Source organism: Uloborus diversus, chromosome 7, assembly GCF_026930045.1.
Source record: "Uloborus diversus isolate 005 chromosome 7, Udiv.v.3.1, whole genome shotgun sequence".
Lineage (NCBI taxonomy): Eukaryota > Metazoa > Arthropoda > Arachnida > Araneae > Uloboridae > Uloborus > Uloborus diversus.
This window is the reverse complement of record NC_072737.1, coordinates 141,361,638-141,382,603: the sequence shown is the minus strand read 5'-3', so window position 1 is coordinate 141,382,603 and position 20,966 is coordinate 141,361,638. Positions and strand designations below refer to the sequence as shown.

Here is a 20,966-nt window from a genome sequence, read left to right as displayed (position 1 = left end):
TACTACATCGACGGGGTTCGAGATCCGGAAATCCAGAAAGCTCTACGGATGGCGGATGTAAACGACCTGAAATCCGCTTTGGTATATGCGATGGGATACGAGGCCGCCCAAAAAGCAACCCGTGTGGATCGCCATTTCATCCGGACTCGGGAAGCTGATGAGTCTGATTCCAGGTCGTCCCACCTCGCTGAACTTGAGAGACAACTCGGTGACTTGGCAAGACATCTGAGTAGCATAACAGCCCAAAAGAAACAAGAGCAAAAGTGCTGGAAATGCGGTAGTGAAGGACACCTGCGAAGGAGTTGTCCGGTTCGCCAAGCTACGCGAGGGAAGGAAATCAACACCACCAGAACTCTGCAGATTTCCTCTTCTAGTAGTGGCAGTTTCATTTACGCACATGTAAATGGGAATCCTTGCAAACTGATTGTCGACACTGGAGCCAATGTGACAATCGTTAGGACAGATGTGGCTCGTGAATTTGGATTGAAACTGTTGTGGACATCGCCACGCGTAAGTCTCCAGACTGTGACAGGTGACAAAATCGAGATTGAAGGCAAAGTGGACTTGGAAATAGTGTTTGGGAATGCCACCTACCATCATACGGCATTCGTCGCGGATATCACGGACCCCTTCATTCTCGGGTTGGACTTTTTGAAGAAATACGACTTCACCCTGGGTTTCAAGACTAATGAACTGCACTCGATGAGAGAAGACATAGCCATCTTCAACGCAGAAAATGATGTAAAATCAGCTCATCAAATAATAGCCCAAACAGATTTATCGATTCCCTCAAGGTCAGAATCATTAATATCTGGCTGCATTGAAGAAATCAATAGTTTTCGATTTGGACTCATTGAATACCCCAACTTAAGCAATAACCCAAAAGGAGTGCTGGTAGCATCTACGCTTGTGGACCTTTCTAAGGATGTAATTCCTGTGAGAGTTGCCAACGTGAGTGAAAGGCCAAGGAATATCCGGAAAGGCGAAGTGTTAGCAACTTGTACTCCCGTAAACTGCATCATTAGAAGAATCAATTCCCCTGAGACTGTGTCGTCTGAGTCCTTGACATCGAAGTTAATTGGGAGTGCACCCTTATCGAAGGATCAAAGAACTGCTGCGGAACAATTGGTGGATGACTTCAAGCATCTGTTTTCATCTACATCGGAGGATGTGGGCCGGACGAATTTAACGCAGTATAGGATCTACACTGGAGAACACCCCCCTATTAAACAGCATCCAAGACGACTACCGTTCGCCAAGAAGGAAGAGGTTGAAACCCTCCTGAAAGAGATGAAGGAGAATGATGTAATCGAACCGTTATCCAGTCCTTGGGCCTCTCCCATCGTCTTGGTCCGAAAGAAAGATGGCTCCACCAGATTTTGTGTCGATTACCGACGGCTGAATGAAATCACCAAGAAAGACAGTTACCCTCTTCCACGTATAGACGACACCTTGGACACTCTTTCCGGACACAAGTGGTTTTCGACCCTGGACTTGAAGAGCGGCTACTGGCAGGTTGAGATACACCCTGATGACCGAGAGAAGACAGCGTTTACAACTGGACAAGGCTTATGGCAGTTTAAAGTGATGCCCTTCGGCCTCTGCAATGCACCAGCTACGTTCGAGCGTCTTATGGAGACAGTGTTAAGAGGACTTTCCTACGAATCCTGTCTGGTCTACTTAGACGATATCATCATCGTGGGACGCAGTTTCGAAGAACATCTGGCAAATCTTAGGAAGGTGCTGCAAAAGCTTAAGGAAGCCAATCTGAAGTTAAGCCCGTCCAAATGTAATTTGTTCCGCCGGGAAGTGAACTACCTTGGTCACATCATCTCTTCTGAAGGTGTACAAACCGATCCAGAAAAGGTATCTGCGGTCAAGAGTTGGAGTCGTCCCGAAAACGTCCATCAGCTGCGAAGTTTCCTGGGGCTCTGCACGTACTACAGGAAGTTTGTAAAGGGTTTTTCCAACATTGCACGACCTTTGCATAAGCTGACGGAGAGCAAGCAAAAGTTTGAATGGTCCAAAGAATGCGAAGATGCATTTCTACGCCTGAAGGAGGCTTTAACATCAACGCCTATCCTCGCCTATCCTCAGCCTGAAAAATCCTTCATCCTGGACACTGATGCGAGCAACGAGGGCATCGGAGCATTTTTATCCCAAGAAATTGACGGAAATGAACATGTCATCGCTCACTGGAGCAAATGCTTATCAAAGTCGGAGCGAAATTACTGCGTCACCAGAAAGGAGTTACTGGCCATAGTGAAAGCTATAGAACACTTCCATCATTACCTCTACGGCCGAAAATTTCTGCTTCGGACAGATCATGCATCGTTAACTTGGCTTTTGAACTTCAAGAATCCAGAAGGCCAGATAGCCAGGTGGATACAGCGGCTCCAGGAATATGACATGGAGATCAAGCACCGAAAAGGGTTGTCTCACGGTAATGCAGACGCTTTATCAAGGAGACCCTGTCCTGAGAACTGCTATTATTGTTCCCGAATCGAGAAACAGTATGGAACGACTAGCCCTACCGTCTATCAGGTGACAGTGACTCCAATATCATCAGAACCTGATCCATGGAGTGACGACCAAGTTCGAAAAGATCAACTTGAAGACCCCGACATAAAACCAATTTTGGAGTTCATGGAAAGTGACAGTCGGCGCCCTAGCTGGCAGGACGTTTCCATCTTCAGCCCTGCAACAAAAAGATACTGGACTTTATGGAACTCACTCCATTTACGGAACGGCGTACTGTACCGAAAATGGGAATCTGATGACGGCAAAACGTCTAGGTGGCAGTTACTTCTTCCCCGCTCAAGGATTTCAGATGTTCTGAAAGAAATACATAGTAGTGCGACTGGAGGACATTTTGGTGTCTTGAAAACCCTCAATAAAGTTCGGGAGCGCGTCTTCTGCAGCAAGGCGAAGGATGACGTGGAGAAGTGGTGCCATTCTTGTGACGCCTGTGCTGCTCGTAAAGGACCGAAGAAAAGAAGCAGAGGGAAGCTTCATCTGTACAACGTTGGAGCTCCTTTCGAACGAATTGGGATCGACATCCTGGGTCCTCTACCAAGAACTGCTGATGGGAACAAATACATTCTTGTTTCCATCGACTATTTCACCAAATGCCCCGAAGCGTATCCCATTCCAGATCAAGAAGCTACCATCGTAGCAGAGACTCTAGTTCAACATTGGATCTCGAGATATGGAACGCCTTTGCAGATTCATTCCGATCAAGGGAGGAATTTCATCTCTGCTGTGTTTAAGGGCCTATGTCAAATTTTCGGAGTTGAGAAAACTAGGACAACACCACTACACCCACAATCGGACGGCATGGTGGAGAGATTTAACCGCACAATCCTGAACAATCTCCCGCTTATGGTATCCAGAAATCAACAGGATTGGGACAAGAAGCTACCTTTGTTCCTGCTGGCCTACCACAGTGCTGTCCATGAGACTACCGGATTTGCCCCATCTCAGATGCTCTTCGGACGAGAGCTTCGGCTACCTTGTGATTTCGTCTTCGGTCGTCCTCCGGATGCGCTTGCATCGCCTGAGGAGTACATCCAGGATCTCCAGGCCCGGTTGGAAGACGTTCATAACTTCGCACGAGAGCGAATCAACATCGTGGCGGAGAAGATGAAGACCCGATACGACACAGGGTCTACTGGACATGAATTCAACAAAGGCGACAAGGTTTGGTTATGGAATCCTATCCGACGGAAAGGTCTTTCACCCAAATTGCAGTCGCATTGGGATGGACCCTGCAAAGTCCTTAACCGACTGAATGACGTCCGTAGTGAGGATCCAAAAATCACCTAAAGCAAAACCTAGGGTTGTACATTATGATCGGTTAGCCCCATACTATGGCCATAGTTCATGAGTATTACGTAAACAACCATGGTTGATAACATAAAAGTTGTAGATAATTTTTGCTTTTAATGTTTAGTAATATTTCTTGTTATTATTGTGTTTTCTGTATCTGTTAGTTATTAATTAATGTGTATATTTGTAAACTTGTGATAGAAGTTTGACACCCTTTCTGGGGATTGTACTGCCCGAGACGTGCAGTCCTTAGGAAGGGGGCAATGTTACAAATAATGTAAATAGTAATTATTGCAGTAATGTAACCTGTAAATAGTTTCCCGTAATGAATATATAACCCCTTTTCATATGGCTAAAGTATACGACCCCCCTATTTCCTTTTTTTTTATTGATAAAATTTGATAACGGTTTACTATTTTCTAGAAGCGTTTCGAATATTTGAGAGATTTCTTTCGGTGTGTATATAAACCGTTACGCTGGATAAAGAGTTGAGTTTCGATTGAGATTTCGAACGGAGAGCGTATTTGCTCTGTTTATAGCGAGGCATTTCGCTGTGTTGTTTTCGTATTTGGAAGTAAATACGTGTGTAACCGTTAAGTTTACGGTGTTGAGTGATATTTGCTTAATTGCTGATGATTATTTTAGCAGTTGTTAACTATTTCTCCTGTACATAGCGTAAATAAAGCTCCTGTGTTTTTATCAAGAACTGTGTCTTCATTTCAATAAAGTGGAAGTCGCACCGAATCCGTTACAATATGAAAGCTGGTATTAAGTTGGTGCAAGTAAAGCCAAAAAACTCTTGAAAAGAATCATTAAATCAGTCCAGATCGAAATTTAATTTTGATGTAATTTACTTCGACAAATACATTTTCTATTTATAATCTACAAATTATTTATTCGTATTCTTAGTTTGATCAATATGAACAACCAATTCAGTTTTAATTGTTTTTTTATCTAGTGGGATAACATTTTACTAGATAAATATTTGAAGTTTTAACATTTCCATTTTTCGAAAAGTTTTTGGAGCATTAATGTTTCAAATATTAGAAACGTATTCATTGCATGTGTTTTAATTTGTATAATGCATAGCCCTCTGATTGTTCTGTCCATTAATATGTAAAAAATTCAGGTATCTTTATGCACTGTTATAACTAACTTGATTTTTCTGCCTGTATTGGGGGGGGGGGGCAAGAAATTTTTAGCCCCGGGCGCCATCAGCTCTTCGGACGGCCCTGGTGAAAATGGCTTGTTGATAACGCTTTGTCATCAGTTAGGCTTTTTGATGACGATGAGAGAGGATCTAGTAAATTTTTTTATACTGAATCAAAAACTGGTGGATTTTCTTACTGGTCAACCGGGCATTATTTGGCGCACTCACCTTGACACATTTCGCAACACCCTCTTTCTACTGCACTCCAGAATGCCGTGGCACCCAATTCCAGAACCCCTGTTCAAAGATAGTAACTTTCAGTGTGATTTCGTTTTTTACGTCAAAGTAATTTCCTTTTCCTTGTATTCTTGCGTATTGAAAGCATTTTCTCAACCAAATTAATGTTCTTTTAATGTTATACCACGAGAAAATACTCATATTTTGAGATTTAGAGTGATACGAAATTTCTGTCGTCATAAAGGCAGGCGCAGATCCAGAGGGTCATGACCTCGCCCCCCTTAAGTGACACAAAAAGTTGAGTTTTGGGGACTTTTTTTTTCCTTGAAAATTTCGCCCCGGAACCCCTATTTATGTTCTAAAATATGACCCTTCGCCTTCCGGAAAATTACCCCCCTCCCCCGAAACCAGAATCTGGATTCGCTCTTCCATAGGAAAGCATCTGCAGTTTAGAACTAGGTGTCATGGCCAACTAATGGTTGAGCAGAATACACAAAAAACTATAATTTTCTCTCAATTATTTTCGCTAATGTTGGCCAAATAATTGGAGAAATTCAGAAAATATTTCTTTTCTCCGTCTAGAAATGGAATTTCTTTCTCCTTATTTTCTTTTTCATTTGTCACATGTTATTTGAAAGGATTTCAGATTCATTGAACAAACTGTGACAAACTCCAAAAGGGGATATTAAACGGTGGAAAGTAGGTCGCTCTGGCAAATTGCATCGTAATTGATGTCTCCCCATTCAAATTCTCGCCACCAGTACTAGGCCAAAATAAAAGCTTCCTCCAAAGCATATAATCAAAGTACCTTTTCCCAAACTGCGACTACATCTTGTTTGTGCCTCGGGTCATAATGTCAATACCTCAGTCATTGTCTCTCGAATCTGATTACCTGAAAGACGACCGCGTGGTCTTCCTCAAAGAATGAAAGAGCAAGTTCGTGTCACCGTCAAGAAATTCAGGGCACAAGTTTTTTCTTCTCAAATCGCCGTCGCATTAAAGAGTTGTATCTGGTTTAATGAAAGATTGGGCTGCGTTTTTATTGGCTGGTGGGAAAAGGAATACATAGTCATGCTTTTCCGATGGAATATTGTGACACTTTCTGGTGGAGGACTGTGGTGATGCTATAATAGTAATGTTTTCCGTGAAAAAGCAGCAACTGTCACAGCCTGGAGGCGCTCAGCTTACACAGGGTGCTAAAAAGGAATCTTTGTCAGCGTAAGTTTAGTACAATGTGTAGTTTTTATTATTATTATTTTTTATTTATTTATTTATTTTTTGAAAAAAATTATTTTTTGGCCTTTTTTTTTGCACCTTTTCTTGATAATTTTAGTGTGGAAATGGAGTTGTCTTCAATAACGAAGATTCTATATCTAACCACAGGAATAATCAGTGATTCCACACTTAATACACTACGCTTATGTGTTGAGCGTTTTTACGCTAGACGCTTTCAAGACTCCACTGCAGTCTTGAAATTGTGCTCTGCTGACGTTCTTTATTTATTTATTTTTTTACTCATATTTTAGCACAATGCACTTTAAAAAATTTTCATTTAATGACCCAAATATGTTGAATTTTTCTGGGGAAAAAACCGAAGACACGATTACATTATTTCAGTTGAACCCATATGGCAATAATTTCTAAACTGTTTATACCTGTGCCCTCTCTTTTTATTCAAAAATTGCTCGACCCTCCTTCCCTCAGAAACGGATACAAGAGAGGGACGCTAGGGGTGATCGCACCTCCCTTAAGGGACTCTCCACCGTTAATTTTGCGAAAAGGAAATTCAAAAAACGCTAATTTACACGAGTTCTTTGATGTTTGGAGAAGGGAGGTTTGGGACGCCTCCAACATCCCTCCAACAATCCCTCCAACGTCCCTTGGGACATACCTCCCGGAACTGTTTCGGAATTTAAGTCCAAAACCTTTGTGATCAATATTTCTAAATAGGTATACATAGTAAAAAGTAAGTAATGAAAAATCAATCCCTTGAAAAATTTCTGGATCCGTCCTTGACTCCCTTCAGTTTTCGTAGCAATCAGGTTTCATAAATACTATTCTGATGTTACACTTTAATTGATGGGTTAGAAAAATATCATATTTTATGCAAAGTAGTTTTTTTGCACTAAAACATATTTAATTATTATATTGTAATGTGTGTGCTGATAGTTTTTTACTGCATTTGTCAATTTAAAAATTACACGAAAAAAAAGACGGTTAAAATTCAATATCAGGGAAATATTAATGCAATGAGTGGACTTGCTTCAGAGCGCAAATTTTCTCAAACCTTATATCCTTATATGAGGCAGTGAGAAGCAAAGGGAGGTTAGTGGACATTTTCAAGTTTTTGAGTATAACACGTTTAAAGATCCTAGGTCGGCTTTCATTGAAAAGTGTTTCTAGATCACGTTGTATAGCAGTAGCTTTTTTAATCCCAGGGATACAGGTGCCATCTCTTGCCCTAAAACAGAGGAGAGGGTCACTTACCATTTGTACTGGTTGTCTTCAAATTTTTAATTTTGGCACTTGCATCCCTTTGCTTGAAAATATACAGATGTTCTTTGTGTTGTGCGCTCAAACCCAAATGTCATAGTAGTGACGATTGTTGATACTTATTTTTCGATACTGATTTAACTTTTTTTGTTTGGTTCAAAAATTTTGCTGATAGCTGTTTGTCTCCCTTACAATAATTATATGCCCCCTTCCGTGGAAAGCGCCCCCTCACAGATTGGAAACCACTGCTGTTTGGTTTCCTCAGAAGACCTCAAGGTAGATCCATGAGGCTCATCAGGAGAATGTTGCAAATGCTATATTTCAACTGAAACTGCAAATACGTCAGTATTTATTCATATTAATTATTTGATTATTTTGTGTAAGAAATACATTATAAGCACTAATTTAGTTCCATAGCCAGAAACTAAAACATCGCGGATTCCTTCAACTGTTTCTGTTGAGAACGTCAGTTCTAGCAACCTGTAAAACATTTGAGCCTTTAAACATATTTGGTTTGGCGATTTGAAATATTGTTATATTATGTGGCAACTATAAGTTGTATCTTACTATTTTTCATGAAAAATTGTTTGAAAAGTATTGATGTTGAAAGATGGGGAAGCTGAAAATTCTTTTCCTGAGGTAGGTTCATCTCATGTAACTGATTGTAACCGAATGGTATGTAATCTATTAATTTATATGTAAGCCCCTTTAAAACGTGTTACATAGTTTTCATCTCCAACCAGCAATGGCTTCTTTCTTAAGAGGGTAGAAGGAGATGCATATCATGAATTTAAGGCGAATTTCACTACTTAAGCTTAATACTGCTATTTTAGTATTACGGAGGAACTACTTTGATATACCCCCCCCCCCCCCCCAAATCGGAAATTTGGCGACTTTTTTTCTCGCCAAGCAAAATACCTGTTTTTGGCGTTGGCGCAAAATACCTGGTTTTCAACAACACTATATACAGTAGGCATATTGAAAGCTAAAAGATAAAAATAATTAGAAAAAAAATATAATTGGAAAATACAACCAGATTTGCGGCAAAATACAGCAAGTCAGAAATCTGCTTGATCACTTCACAAAGAAATGGCGAATGAATGAAATGACGCTAAAACATATATGAAATCCAAAAATTATTGCCACAAAACTTTCAAAGAAAAAAAAAATACTCAAAAAATGGTACAAAATACAAGAAAATACTAAATTTGGCTACAGCAAAAACCTTAATTGGCAACACTAAAATAAGAAACAGCAACCCTAAAAAGTCCGTAGGAAGTGCCAGATTTGGCGCGTATTTTTTTTTTTTTTTTTTTTTTTGGGGGGGGGGGGGGGTATATCAAAGTTATACCTATTTGAGATTTTGGCGTGGTTGCTGAAATTTTTTTAACAATCGATTCATGTTGATTACATCGGCTAAGTCGAAAACCATAACTGCGCCAGTTCAAATATTCAATATTTCTAAAATTCTGTTATCGATATCTTCCCGAGCCGCCTGCAATGAGAACTAATAAATTGAACATTATTTTGAATTATAAATACATCAAATAAACAAAATGGAGCTTCATAAGAAATTGTTGGCATGTTTCGATAGTAGAGATTTCGGTACTACTGTCAAATTCGGACAGCAATAGTTTCATTGTGGAAATATCGACGAGACAGAAACATTGACTCCTAGTCTTTCAGCTAAACGTCAAGAGATATTTTATTAATTGTGATTTTGCACAGTCGCCAAGTTTTGTGCTGTAATAATTTCATTCTGACAATACTAGCTAGGCCGAAATACATTCTCATCGAATCTTTGGCACCCAAAATTTGATAACAGTTGAAAAAATCTTCTAGAACCTCAGTTATCAAGTTTTCTGAATGCTTTTTCACCATTGAAAATTTTTGAAATTTCGTTTGCATGGAACTTTTAATGGGGTCGTTTCCAAAATTTTGAAAGTATTTTTTTCTGAAAGAGCATGCTTAAAAACATAGGATCTGGCCATTTTTTAAATGATTTATTTAATTTTTATATTTAAAAAAAAACTTAAATCGGTGAGCTTTCATTGTTTACATTTCTTGGCGATGACATCACAAATGATGAAATGCCATTCTGGTGTTGCCATTCACAGGGCAAAATATTTAATTCTCATCTTTACTCACGTGTATTGGCAGCTATATGGTTGGTAGCAAGCGTAGAGCGCAATTTTAATTCGCTGCTTGATTATCATAACGTGGAGACGTGGTGAAAGATGCTGCAAAGTGCATTCTTTGTAACGTCATAAAGGCCACGCCTTGTTTGAAAAATTGGGCAGTTTAAAAAATTAATTAAAAAATAACGGTTGGGAAAATTAAAGTATTTTCTGGGTCCAAGTTTTTTTTTTTTTTTTGCTTATTCTATCAATTTCAGTGACTAAAAGTACTACTTTTGACTGAAGGGAACCGCCCCATTGTAATTAAATTTCAGCAGAGTTAACACATAATTCTCTTCTCCTCTGCTTACTTATAAATTGAGAAACTTTGCACCCCAACAATTTTTTTGAGCAAATGGCTAAGCACCACAGCAATCCTAAAATCGCAACTCTTGGTTCCCCGTGAATTTTTATTCTCATAAGGTTGGACTACACAGAGCCCCAAAAAGTATTGATCCTAGTGCCCTCCAATATCTTAATCGGCACCTTCCTCTCATTGGATGTGTCCCTGAATCCTTGCACAAATTTAGTTGGACATCGACGTCCCACTTGTTTGATGACTCCCATGTGACAATTCTAAAGTCGCAACTCTTGGTTCCCCGTGAATTTTTATGCACTCATAAGGTCTGACTACATAGAGCCTCAAAAAGTGTTTAGTCTAAGGCCCTCCGATATCTTAATCGGGACCTACCTCTCTCTGGTTGTGTCCCTGAATCCTTGCACAAATTTAATAGGCCATCGACGTCCCACGTGTTTGATGGCTCCCATGTGACGATTCCAAGGCCTCTCCAGACGAAATACTCGGTCAGCTGAATAATTAACCCTCGCATGAAGAATTAATCGTCAACTTCGATATTCGTGGGCGAACGGAAACGCTCTTCCCATGATTTTAATAAGGTCAAATCTTCCGCGCCCCGAGACAAGCAGGACGCCGTTTTGCACACTCTACTTGTGTTGCATCCACGCACTTTTTATTATTTTTCCTCATTCAGTACAATTCTCAAGAATTCGATTCCTTTTTCACACTTAAAGTTTCTCTGCTCTGTTCACTCCTCCGGCCATGTTATTCGACGGCCGAACGACTCATTGATTAGGGGCTATGGTCATAGATGTCTGGCGTAAGCGGAGAAAGTGTTATGATATTATGAGAGCGAGGCATAATGAGGAATGCTCGTCCGTTCCTGTGGTTCAAAAGGCGTCTTCGGTCGAACTTGGGGACGATCGCCGAGGAACTGATGCGGATAATCACGCCAAGTATGTGCCCTTTGATTTGGTCATTGTTCAGACCGTGGACTGGCGAGTCTAATGGAGTCGTTTTCAAAATTAAAAAAAAAAAAGAAAAAATCTGAAAGAGCATGCTTAAAAACATAGTATATAATAATTTTTTAAAAAAATTTACTAATTAATGTTATTCAGAAAATATTTTAATCGGTGCGCTTTCATTGTTAATGCTTCTGCCGACGACATCGCAAATGATGAAATGCCATTCCCTGATGCCATTCAGAGCACAATATTTAATTCGCATCTTTACTCACGTGTACTGGCAACGATATGGTTGATAGCAAGCGTAGAGCGCAATATTTAATTAGCTTCTTGATAATCATAACGTGGAAACGCGGTAGACAGATGCGCCAAAGTACATAATTTGTGACGTCAAAAAGACCACGCCTTATTTTTAAAATCGAGCATTTAAAAAAAATCGGACATTTTTAAAAAATTAATTAAAAATCAAGCGTTGGGAGAGTAAGTTTTTTCTGCTCTTTTTTTTTTTTGGGGGGGGGGGGGGGCTCATTCTATCAATTTCATCTACTAAAAGTAGTACTTATGACTGAAATAAACAACCCCATTGTAGTTCTGCGTACTTCTTAGTCGCAGAAAAATTTAAACTTGGCAGAAGCACAGCAGCAGAATTTTTTTCAACAATCAGAGACATAAATTAAAAATCCCCAAAATAGTCCGTAAGTTGTACCGACATTAGGTTAATCGGAAGTGTAAATGAGCATAATGCTTAAAAATAAGATACAAAACTTAAAAACCTGCGTTTGTGGAAAAACCCAGATGGGGCACACATTTTCGTGCGCTGAAATTAAATTTTTTTTTTTTTAAGAATTTTAGTTTTTTCTACCACAAAGGCTCAAGAATCTGCGTTTCTGCGCGAATCGTGTTTTTTTCTTAAGAACTGTGTCGTCATTTAAAGAATTTCTTGAAGTGTCTGGACTCGTAACATTATATATACTAGCAGATACGAGAGGGAACAGCCGCCCTCTCGTAAATATACGAAGATTTTAATATTTTTATTTTATAAACTGGTACAAATGTATTTCGGATAAAATGTGATTATTTCAGCTCTTTCCTTTTAAATAAATGTGTTTTATCTTTTACTCGAGTACAACAATTACCTATCGTCTTAAGTGGAGTTTTTATCTCACATAGTTTGCCATTAACTAAGAATTTTCGCAGATGCATTTAGTTTTTAGCGTTTCGCTTTTTTTTATAACATTAATTCGTTCCTCAACAAGCGCTAATTATTTTCTTATTTGATACGCAAGAGTTAATGGGAAAGTACTCGATGTTTAAGGAAGCTTTACTCGCGGAATGCTCCAATTTCGGAGCCCATAAATAGAGTTGAGTAGAATAATGCGAGCATTTTTCGGTTGATCAGAAATGGAATTAACTTGAAGGTAGTTTCGTTCCACATTAGGAAGTCTACAATTACTTGTCTCGAAAATATTTTTTCCCGTTTTATTATCATAAATACTCTAAAAATATTTTCGTTTAAGGTGTGATTTATTAGAACTTATAAAAGGAAGAAAGTAGTAGAATTTCGGAGCTATTTAGAGCACGACAACACAGCAAATATATTTTATTATAATATACGATTTGACTTATTTGTTCTTGCTCTGATGGAAAGGTGTAACGTAACATAATACGAGCAGTCTAATTTTTATCTCGTTAGATCTTGAGACGAAATGCCCAAATTGAAGTTTAATTTCTAGTTTGATTATGCCACTCAAAAGTTTTATCTATATTATTGGTTTTTATTTCTGTACTAGCTGCGTTGCCCGGCTTTGCATGGTCTACCTCGAAAATAAAAATTATGTCGAGTGACGCATGTTCAAAATCAGGCTTTAATTCAAATAATTAATGAAACAAAAAAGTTTTAATGTTCCATGTTTTTAAAGCAAGCTAAAAAGTATAAAATAATTTCTTTAAGCTTCGTGTTAATTTCAAGCGACATGCAGTTTCAGAATTGCTCAGAGATTGTCTGGAAAATTTGATTGTCAGTTTTTAATAGCTATCAAAATACTTGTGAGCTTTAAAGGGAAAAATATGGGGCGCAGGTAAAAAACAATTGATAAATTAATAATTTTACTAACAATTTTATTGCTCTGCAAATATTATAAACTGAGGTGCCAGTGTTTTGTGTGCCATTGGTAGCTTTTTTTTTACACTCATAGTTATTTAGTACATGTGCCCCATGTTTTTCCTTTCAACGCTCACAAGTATTTTGATAAAAACTCACAATCACAAATTTTCCAGACAATCTGCAAGAAAATCTGAAACTGTATGGGGCTTTAAATCTACATGAAGCTAAGAGAAATTATTTTACACTCTTTAGTTTCTTTCAAAAACATGGTACATTAAAACTTTTTTATTTCATTATTTCCTGCTTTTTACTTTCTTCTATATCTAATATATAGAAGAAAGTATTGGATTCGTGCAAATTTTCGAATTTCGAATTTTGACGGATTCGAACGTTTTGAGGTGTGCTGAGTCCATTTCGACCATTTTTGGAAAATGTCTGTCTGTCTGTGTGTATGTGTGTGTGTGTGTATGTGTGTGTGTGTATGTATGTGTGTGTGTATGTATGTGTGTCACGTCTGTGTGTGACCAGTTTTTTGTGGCTGCTCTACAACAAAAACTACCGCATGAAATCGAACGAAATTTAGTACACATATGTGCCCCTATGTGAACTTGTGCCCATTAGTTTTTAGCGCGAATTCCTCCAAGGGGGGTGGAGCAATGGGACGTTTTTCGAGTTACGCGTGCTTGCTATTCCTCAGGAAGTTACTGGCGGAATCAAACAAAATTTGGTCCATATGTTGGTATTAACAGGAACAGGTGCTGATTCAATTTTGGTGTCAATAACTCTAACGGGGGTTGAGCTATAGAACGTTTTTTGTCGTCAATTGTGACTGCTGTATCTCAAGAAATAATGAACGGAATGAAAGAAAAATTTATCGGCAAGTAGCCCTTAGTGGGTATAAGAACTGATTTTATTTTTGTGTCAACAGCTAAAAAGGGGGGTAGCGCAATCACCCGTTCTTTTTTTCCATTTTGAGTGCCCTATCTCAAGAAGTAATGCTACGTTCTGGTTGAAATTTGGAATATATGTGAATCCATATGTAAACAGGCTTTGGTTCTATTTTGACGCCGATCGCTCCAAGAGGTGTTGATTTTTTTTTTTTTTTTTTTTTTTTGCGAATAAAAATATTTTTATTAATGCAACAATAAGAAAGATAAATCGTAATAGATTGTCGTCTGCGTATTTCTCGTGATTTTAATTGTATGGAAATGATAGGAAATATTATCTCAATGATTTAAAATTTTTAACTGTTGCCATCTTATGTTTGTTAACAAATAAAATATTTGTAATTCATTCAAGCAAGGCTTTTAAAATAACTTTCAATTTTCGCTCTTTGCTTTGCTTTTGCAATAATTCAGACATTGAGTCAAGTTTTTGCATGTGTAATTTTGTTTTTGTTGGGAATATTGCTTCCTCGTCAAGCATGGGGAGGGATCAGGAAAAAAAAAAAGAAAAATATAGAAGAAAGTTTCGTGATGGCCACAACATACTAGTTAGTATTGTGTTTGAAATGTTCTCTTCGATTTTAAATACTTCGATCAGGCAGTTAAATTGACGATGAGGGAGTGATGTAAATTTATTCAGTCAATAAAATAAACTTAAAATATTTACTGCTCCATAAATAACATTGTAACCCCCCCCCCCCCAAAAAAAAAGAAAAAAAAACATTTAGCTTCATTTAAATTTCAATCCACAAAAGTGCAATACAAGTATAATATTTTTAAGTAGGTAATATAAAAAAATATCGCACATTTATTTCTGTGCGAATGAACTGGATCTTTTCCTGCATTTACATTGAAAATTCGGCAAAGTTGTAATTTCCCTTGTATATACATAGTGCTGTAATTGTGTATATTGCTTTAAAAATTTTATTCGCCTTCCATAATTTCAGTTTAAGTCGTCAAAATTCAAATGAATGTCAGGGGCTGGATGTTGAGTGCTGGATACTGTTTTCGTGTAAAAAAGGATTGTGTCAAGTCGAGAAGGTCGTTTATAAAAAAACGAAGTTCAACTCCTAGGCACATGGACGCCTGCATTATAGGCATAGAAAAATAAAATTAAAGGATGGACCTCATTCAACGGTCACGTACTGTAGCAAGCAATTCGTGATCGCGCAAAAAAAAAAAAAAATATGGAGGGAAATCATAAATGGTTATTATCCAAAGCAAACTCAATCCACAATAAGAAATTTTGCTTTGAGTTTCCGTAGTACTTTCAGGCATATTTGCCGTCATTTCATCAGCTGTGTCATGTCAGCCTTAAAACAGAGCAGGTGGACTCAGGTCTATGTATAACGTAAAGTACACAGCCGATACGTAAACTTTGCTGATTTATTCCGAACGCGTAGCGGAAGTTAGTTACTGGGATGACAAAAGAGGAACATTTGCCCGCTATTTGTTTATACGTTGTTCGCCAGGGTGGTCTTAAAAATTCAGAAAAATGGATACTAATGACTATGCTATGCATAAACTACACCAGCCCTAAATCCAGGTCATGTTTTCGCAAGGGTAATGTGTTCGTTTGGGTTCCCTGATTTTTTTTGTGGTGATGTTTTTCTCTTGAGAAATCTTAAGGGTAAAAATTGAGCGTGGAGAAAACTTATGTCGAAAGATATTTGGGGCTATGCTCCCCATGAAATCATGGTTTCAGTGTCAAAATGGTTTTTTTATACAGTTGTAATAATTTTATTTCATGGAAAAAAAATACTTGTAACGTCTTCCCAAGGTTGATATGGAATTGGCAAACGTCCAGTTGAAGCGAGTCTATCTGAATGAGGGGGAAAAGTTAAAAAAAAAACACACATTGAGTCTGCTTAATTTAGAGCAATTTGGGACAGATCAGGGAATTTAGGAAACTTTATTAATCAGGGAAATATCAGGGATTTTCAAAAAAAAAAAAAAAAAAATAATAATAATAATAAATAAAAATTCAGGGAAAATTGAACAAATGAAGTTTTTTTTTTCTTTGCAAAATTATGTTATAATGCTTTTCAAAATTCCCCATCATTTTCCGCCAATTATCTGTTTGGGAAAAAAAAGTAAAATTAATGAGGTGCGATTGCACACTGCCGCATATTTGTGCCCCTTTTTTCATCGACGTCAAAGTTGTGAATCTATGAACTTATTACCCACGGGGTGAAATTCATAAGATTGCGTCTGTGTCTGTAAAGTTGTTTATTTTACTTAGCGTGAATTTCCTTTAACGCGTTCCATGCTAAGTAAAATAAACATCCCTACAGGCAAAGAGGAAGCTGTCATTAATGCTTTAGTTCCCTTGCCTCATTGTCTTGAAGTAATTAGCGTACTGTAATCCCGATTTCAAGAAAGAAATCTTTGGTTTTTAAATTAATACTGATAAAAGCTTAAAAGTTATTACTTCCCGTTTTTAATTTAGTTACTAAATTTGAATGGAAATCAAAATCAACTTTTTTTGCCATATTATTTTTTGATGTCGCCTCAAATTATACGAAGTTTTTTTTTCTTTTTTTTTTTTCTTTTTTCAAACCTTGAAAGTTCTTTTGTTTTAAAACCAAGTTATATGCAAAAATATATTGAAAGTGATTATTTTTTGCATTTCAATGTCGTTTGTTGAAAAGCAGATCTTACGGGAGGTTTTTTTTTTCCGACAAACAATGAAACTGAGTTAACCCTGTGTACATAAGTAAATATTTTTATTATTTAAATAGTTAAAACGCTGTATACCTTCATTAAAACCTAAGTTCTTGATTAAAGAATAGCTAAATATGATTGGTTGTTAAAAGGTTTCAATTTGTTTTACATAAATATGTCTATTTTACGTAATGAAAGCTACATTAGTTCTACACTTTCAATATCACTTGTTATTTGCAGCAATAATTATACTGCTTGAAAGTTTGCTTAAAAATTATTTCCATTTTAACTTTTTAGTTTTATCATGGTAAGATTAAGAGTGGTTTTAATAATTTCTTACAATTCTTATGCTTACTGGTTATTGGAAATTCAGTATTTGTTTTAGATTTCCTATAACTTTTCCTTGTAGATAATTTAATGTACTATTTTTACTAAAAAAAAAGAGCATCTTTTTAAAATATATTTTTAATTAACAGCTTAAAACATTTTTAACACTGCATTTCATTAAATATGCAATGGTTTGCAAGTTGGGCAAACAAAAGAAACCATTATCTCTGGTAACGCAAATTAGGGAAATTTGGTGAACTTAATCAAGAACAAGTCAGGTTTTTTTTTTTTTTCCCCCCCACCGTTCCTGTGGCCATCCTGTAAAGGGTAACATATGTCTGCAAAAGCGGACATTCCCCAAAACTAGTTTGAGAGAGAAGAGGATATCCTTTATGTTACAGTCGGACCCCGATTTAACGAACCTCTTTTTAACGAATTTCTCTTTATCTCCCACTAAAATGAAGGAAAAAACCCCTATTTACTGAACAATAAACCCCGAATTAACGAATTATTTTAACAGCCAAAAAATTTTTTATTTTGTTAATTTGAATTTTGAAATGTTCGATTGTTTTCCAAATGTTACATCCATGTGATCCGAAATAGAAAAAGAGTTTTTTGGAATCGGAAATTTTTGACGGGCGAGAGGGCAATCAACGAATATTGATTTTGATACACAAAACGATAATGAAACTTCCATTAAAACTTACTTTTTCGAATGCTTTACATGGCCCGGAAAACTGTAAAAACATATCTCGTGCAGCAGGCTGCAAATGACACAGTATTTTCTTCTCTCCATTAAGTCCATAGAGAACTATTTCGAGTCGAGTATTAAGGAAATTGTCAAACATCTAATACTAGTCAGTAGTTTACAATTTCAAATTAACTAGTGTGTAACAAGTCATGAAACGCTGAATAAAATGTGTACACTTTCTAATTATGGATATTTTTGAGCAGGTGCTTTTTGGGGGTTTTAGATAAGGTAAGCGCAGTTTTTTTTAATTTTTTTTCACACGCCGATTTTACGAACAACCCCGATTTAACGTATAAAAGTTTCGGTCCCGACGAATTTCTTTGAATCGGAGTCCGACTGTATTTTTTCTCGAACTGATGACTTGTTTTCTCTAACCAAATGCGAGAACAGAAAGCTTAATTTTGGAAAATAATAGTTATCCTTTTGTTTCAGGAAACATGAAAATACCCACTCCGAAGTACCATTGGTTGTGCGGTGCGGCTTCGGCTGGCTGACCTTCATCGCCGAAATCCTATTAGCTGGATCCCTCGGTCTCGTCCTCTTCTGGGTCTTCAACTATCACGGAGGTGTCGCATGGTCGGGCGATGGGTCCAAGCAGATGAACCTCCACTACGTTCTCATGGTGGCTGGATTCACCTTCATGAACGGTCATTGTGAGTATTTTTAGTCGAAAATACATGTAGGTCACCTGCTGAAATCCACTGGATGTTGCAAACGGTCGTATTCACCGACCGATCCGAACCTCTGTCAAACGCCCGAAGCGCTGGTTGACGCCTACATACGATCATTTTCACCAACCAATTCGAGTTTCCGTCAGACGCCCCCCGAACGACTGGCTAAAGACTTCTTCAACCAATAAGATGGCTTCATTTGGCAGTTCGGCAGGCGCGACGAGAGACCATGTCAGCCTTTTCGGAAACTAAGGGGCCGGTGACACAGCCGGGGAAAAATAGGGGGGGGGGGGGGCTTTGAATAAGCGAAAAGATAAAGTAAAATTTTTTTCCTTTAAAATCTTTTTTTTTTTTGAGAGAGAGAGGCCCGGCGACATAACTGACAAGTGGCCCGCCTTGGCTCGTGGCAGCCCTTTGGTTAGGATGTCTGACGGAGTTTCCGGGTTGGCTGGTGAATAAAGCCGTTGTTCGTGACAGAAGAAATCGATCGGTGGTTCAGGTATCTGCAGGGGAGTGCACAGGGGAGGAGGGGGGCGAGAATGGACACTTGTCGACCGAGATTTTTAAAACGAGGTGTGAAATATATGTAGAGATGTAGTGTAAATAATATCGAGGGGGAGCCCGTAAAAGTCATTTGTGACGGGTCTCAAAATTTCTTTGCACACCCCTGGGTATTTGACAGGGTTTTCGATTTGACTGGTGAATACAACTAACTCTAAGAAAGTAGTGTATTTGAAACACCAAACGCATGCAATGGCGAAAAAATATATATTTGTTGACTTATTGATTAATGAGAGCAATTTTAATAGGCTTTAGTAAAAATTGCCGTTTGGGGGTTTAAAAATAACCCATGATACTTTTTCGTTACTTAAATTATACCGAAATTTAAGTACATTTATTTTTTCGTGATTACAGTACTTCCTTTACTTTGCAAAAGGAAGTTGAAATCCAAACATTCGTCATCATCATCTCCTTCAAGGATTAGGTATATAGCCTGTTCCGGCTTCTTGGTCGCCCCACCGTTTCCTGGGCCTTCCACGGTCTCGTTTGCCCCTTGGTCTGTAATAAAAGTCAGCTCTTGGAAGTCTTCCTCGTGCCATACGTCGCACATGGTTTTTCCAATCGTTACGATATTCCGTAATTTTTTCATTGAGGCTGAATATCTATAATACCCTTCGAATAGATTCATTCCTTATTTTATCTAGGATATTTCAGTTCTTCAGTGATCGCAAATACTTCATCTCTGCTGCTTGAATTCTACTAGTTTCTTGACTGTTCAAAGTCCATGTTTCAGAGCCGTATAGTAAGGTTGGCACCGCCATAACCTTATAGAACTTCAGTTGTGTTTCTTTCTCGTATTTCCCCATAGGGTTCTTGTAAGGGTTCCACATAAGTGTTGAAACCTATGTAGTTTGTTTTGGACATCATTGTCGTGGTCAAAGGTGATGTCACATCCCAGGTAGTTGAAATGCTTCACCTGTTCAATAATTCCATTATCAATAACAATTTTACTTCTAATTGGCTCTTTACCCCTAAATGCCATTGTTTTAGTTTTCGGGATTGAGATCTTCATATTATATTCTTACCATATCTTGTGGAGTATGTAGGTGGATCTTTGAAGATCGTCTTCATTTGATTGGATAATAATCTGGTCGTCAGCAAAGAGTAATGTTTTAACATAGGTTGACATATTTAGGTTAATACCAGCATTAACTAGCGCTTTCCAAGTACGCAGGATATCATCAATATAAATATTGAAAAGGGTTGGGGATAAACCACAGCCTTGACGTGCTCCTTGATTAGTTTTGATCCAAACATTCATTTGCATTTTTATTCGCTGTATCATTGGTAGATACATGGTAATTCACCCTACCCATTGCCATCGCTTGAAATATTTTCTGAACATTTCCATTGCATCCCTGAAAGTCTTTATTCGTATTGCACGTGACAGCAAAGTGGCTTTCAATGACAAACTTTCACAAGAAGTTAGCAAATGTGTTTTAAATAGCTCGTGAACTCTGGTTTTAAACACGCCATTGCGTGCATTAACTAACTACCTTTTTCTTTTTGTTTGGTTTCGCTTAAGAATGCATTGCTGAAATTAATGATTTCTGTTATTAAAGACTATTTCTTAAATTAATTTTTCTGTCATAAGATCTGCCGATTCCGCCTTTTAATTGTTTCCGAAAACAAAAATGAGTAATGGTAATTATAAAGTTAACAAATTAATTTCAAGGATGAACTTATGCTAAAATAAATTCAGATTTCTGAATTTTTGAAACTATTCAGATGGTACAGAGGTTTTCGAAGCTCTCTTTGATTTCAATTAAGTCATCAGTTTAAAAGCAGTTCTAGAA

At 37.7% G+C, this 20,966-nt stretch overlaps 1 protein-coding gene across 1 annotated transcript in view; it reads left to right on the top strand.

Moving 5' to 3' along the window:
* The window catches only part of LOC129227014 (plasma membrane ascorbate-dependent reductase CYBRD1-like), a 143,067-nt gene that overhangs the window by 79,704 nt on the left and 42,397 nt on the right, over positions 1-20,966 (top strand). The window contains exon 2 of the mRNA XM_054861644.1: positions 18,371-18,591. Coding sequence (XP_054717619.1) covers positions 18,371-18,591 — 221 coding nt within the window. The remainder of the gene's footprint in view (positions 1-18,370; positions 18,592-20,966) is intronic.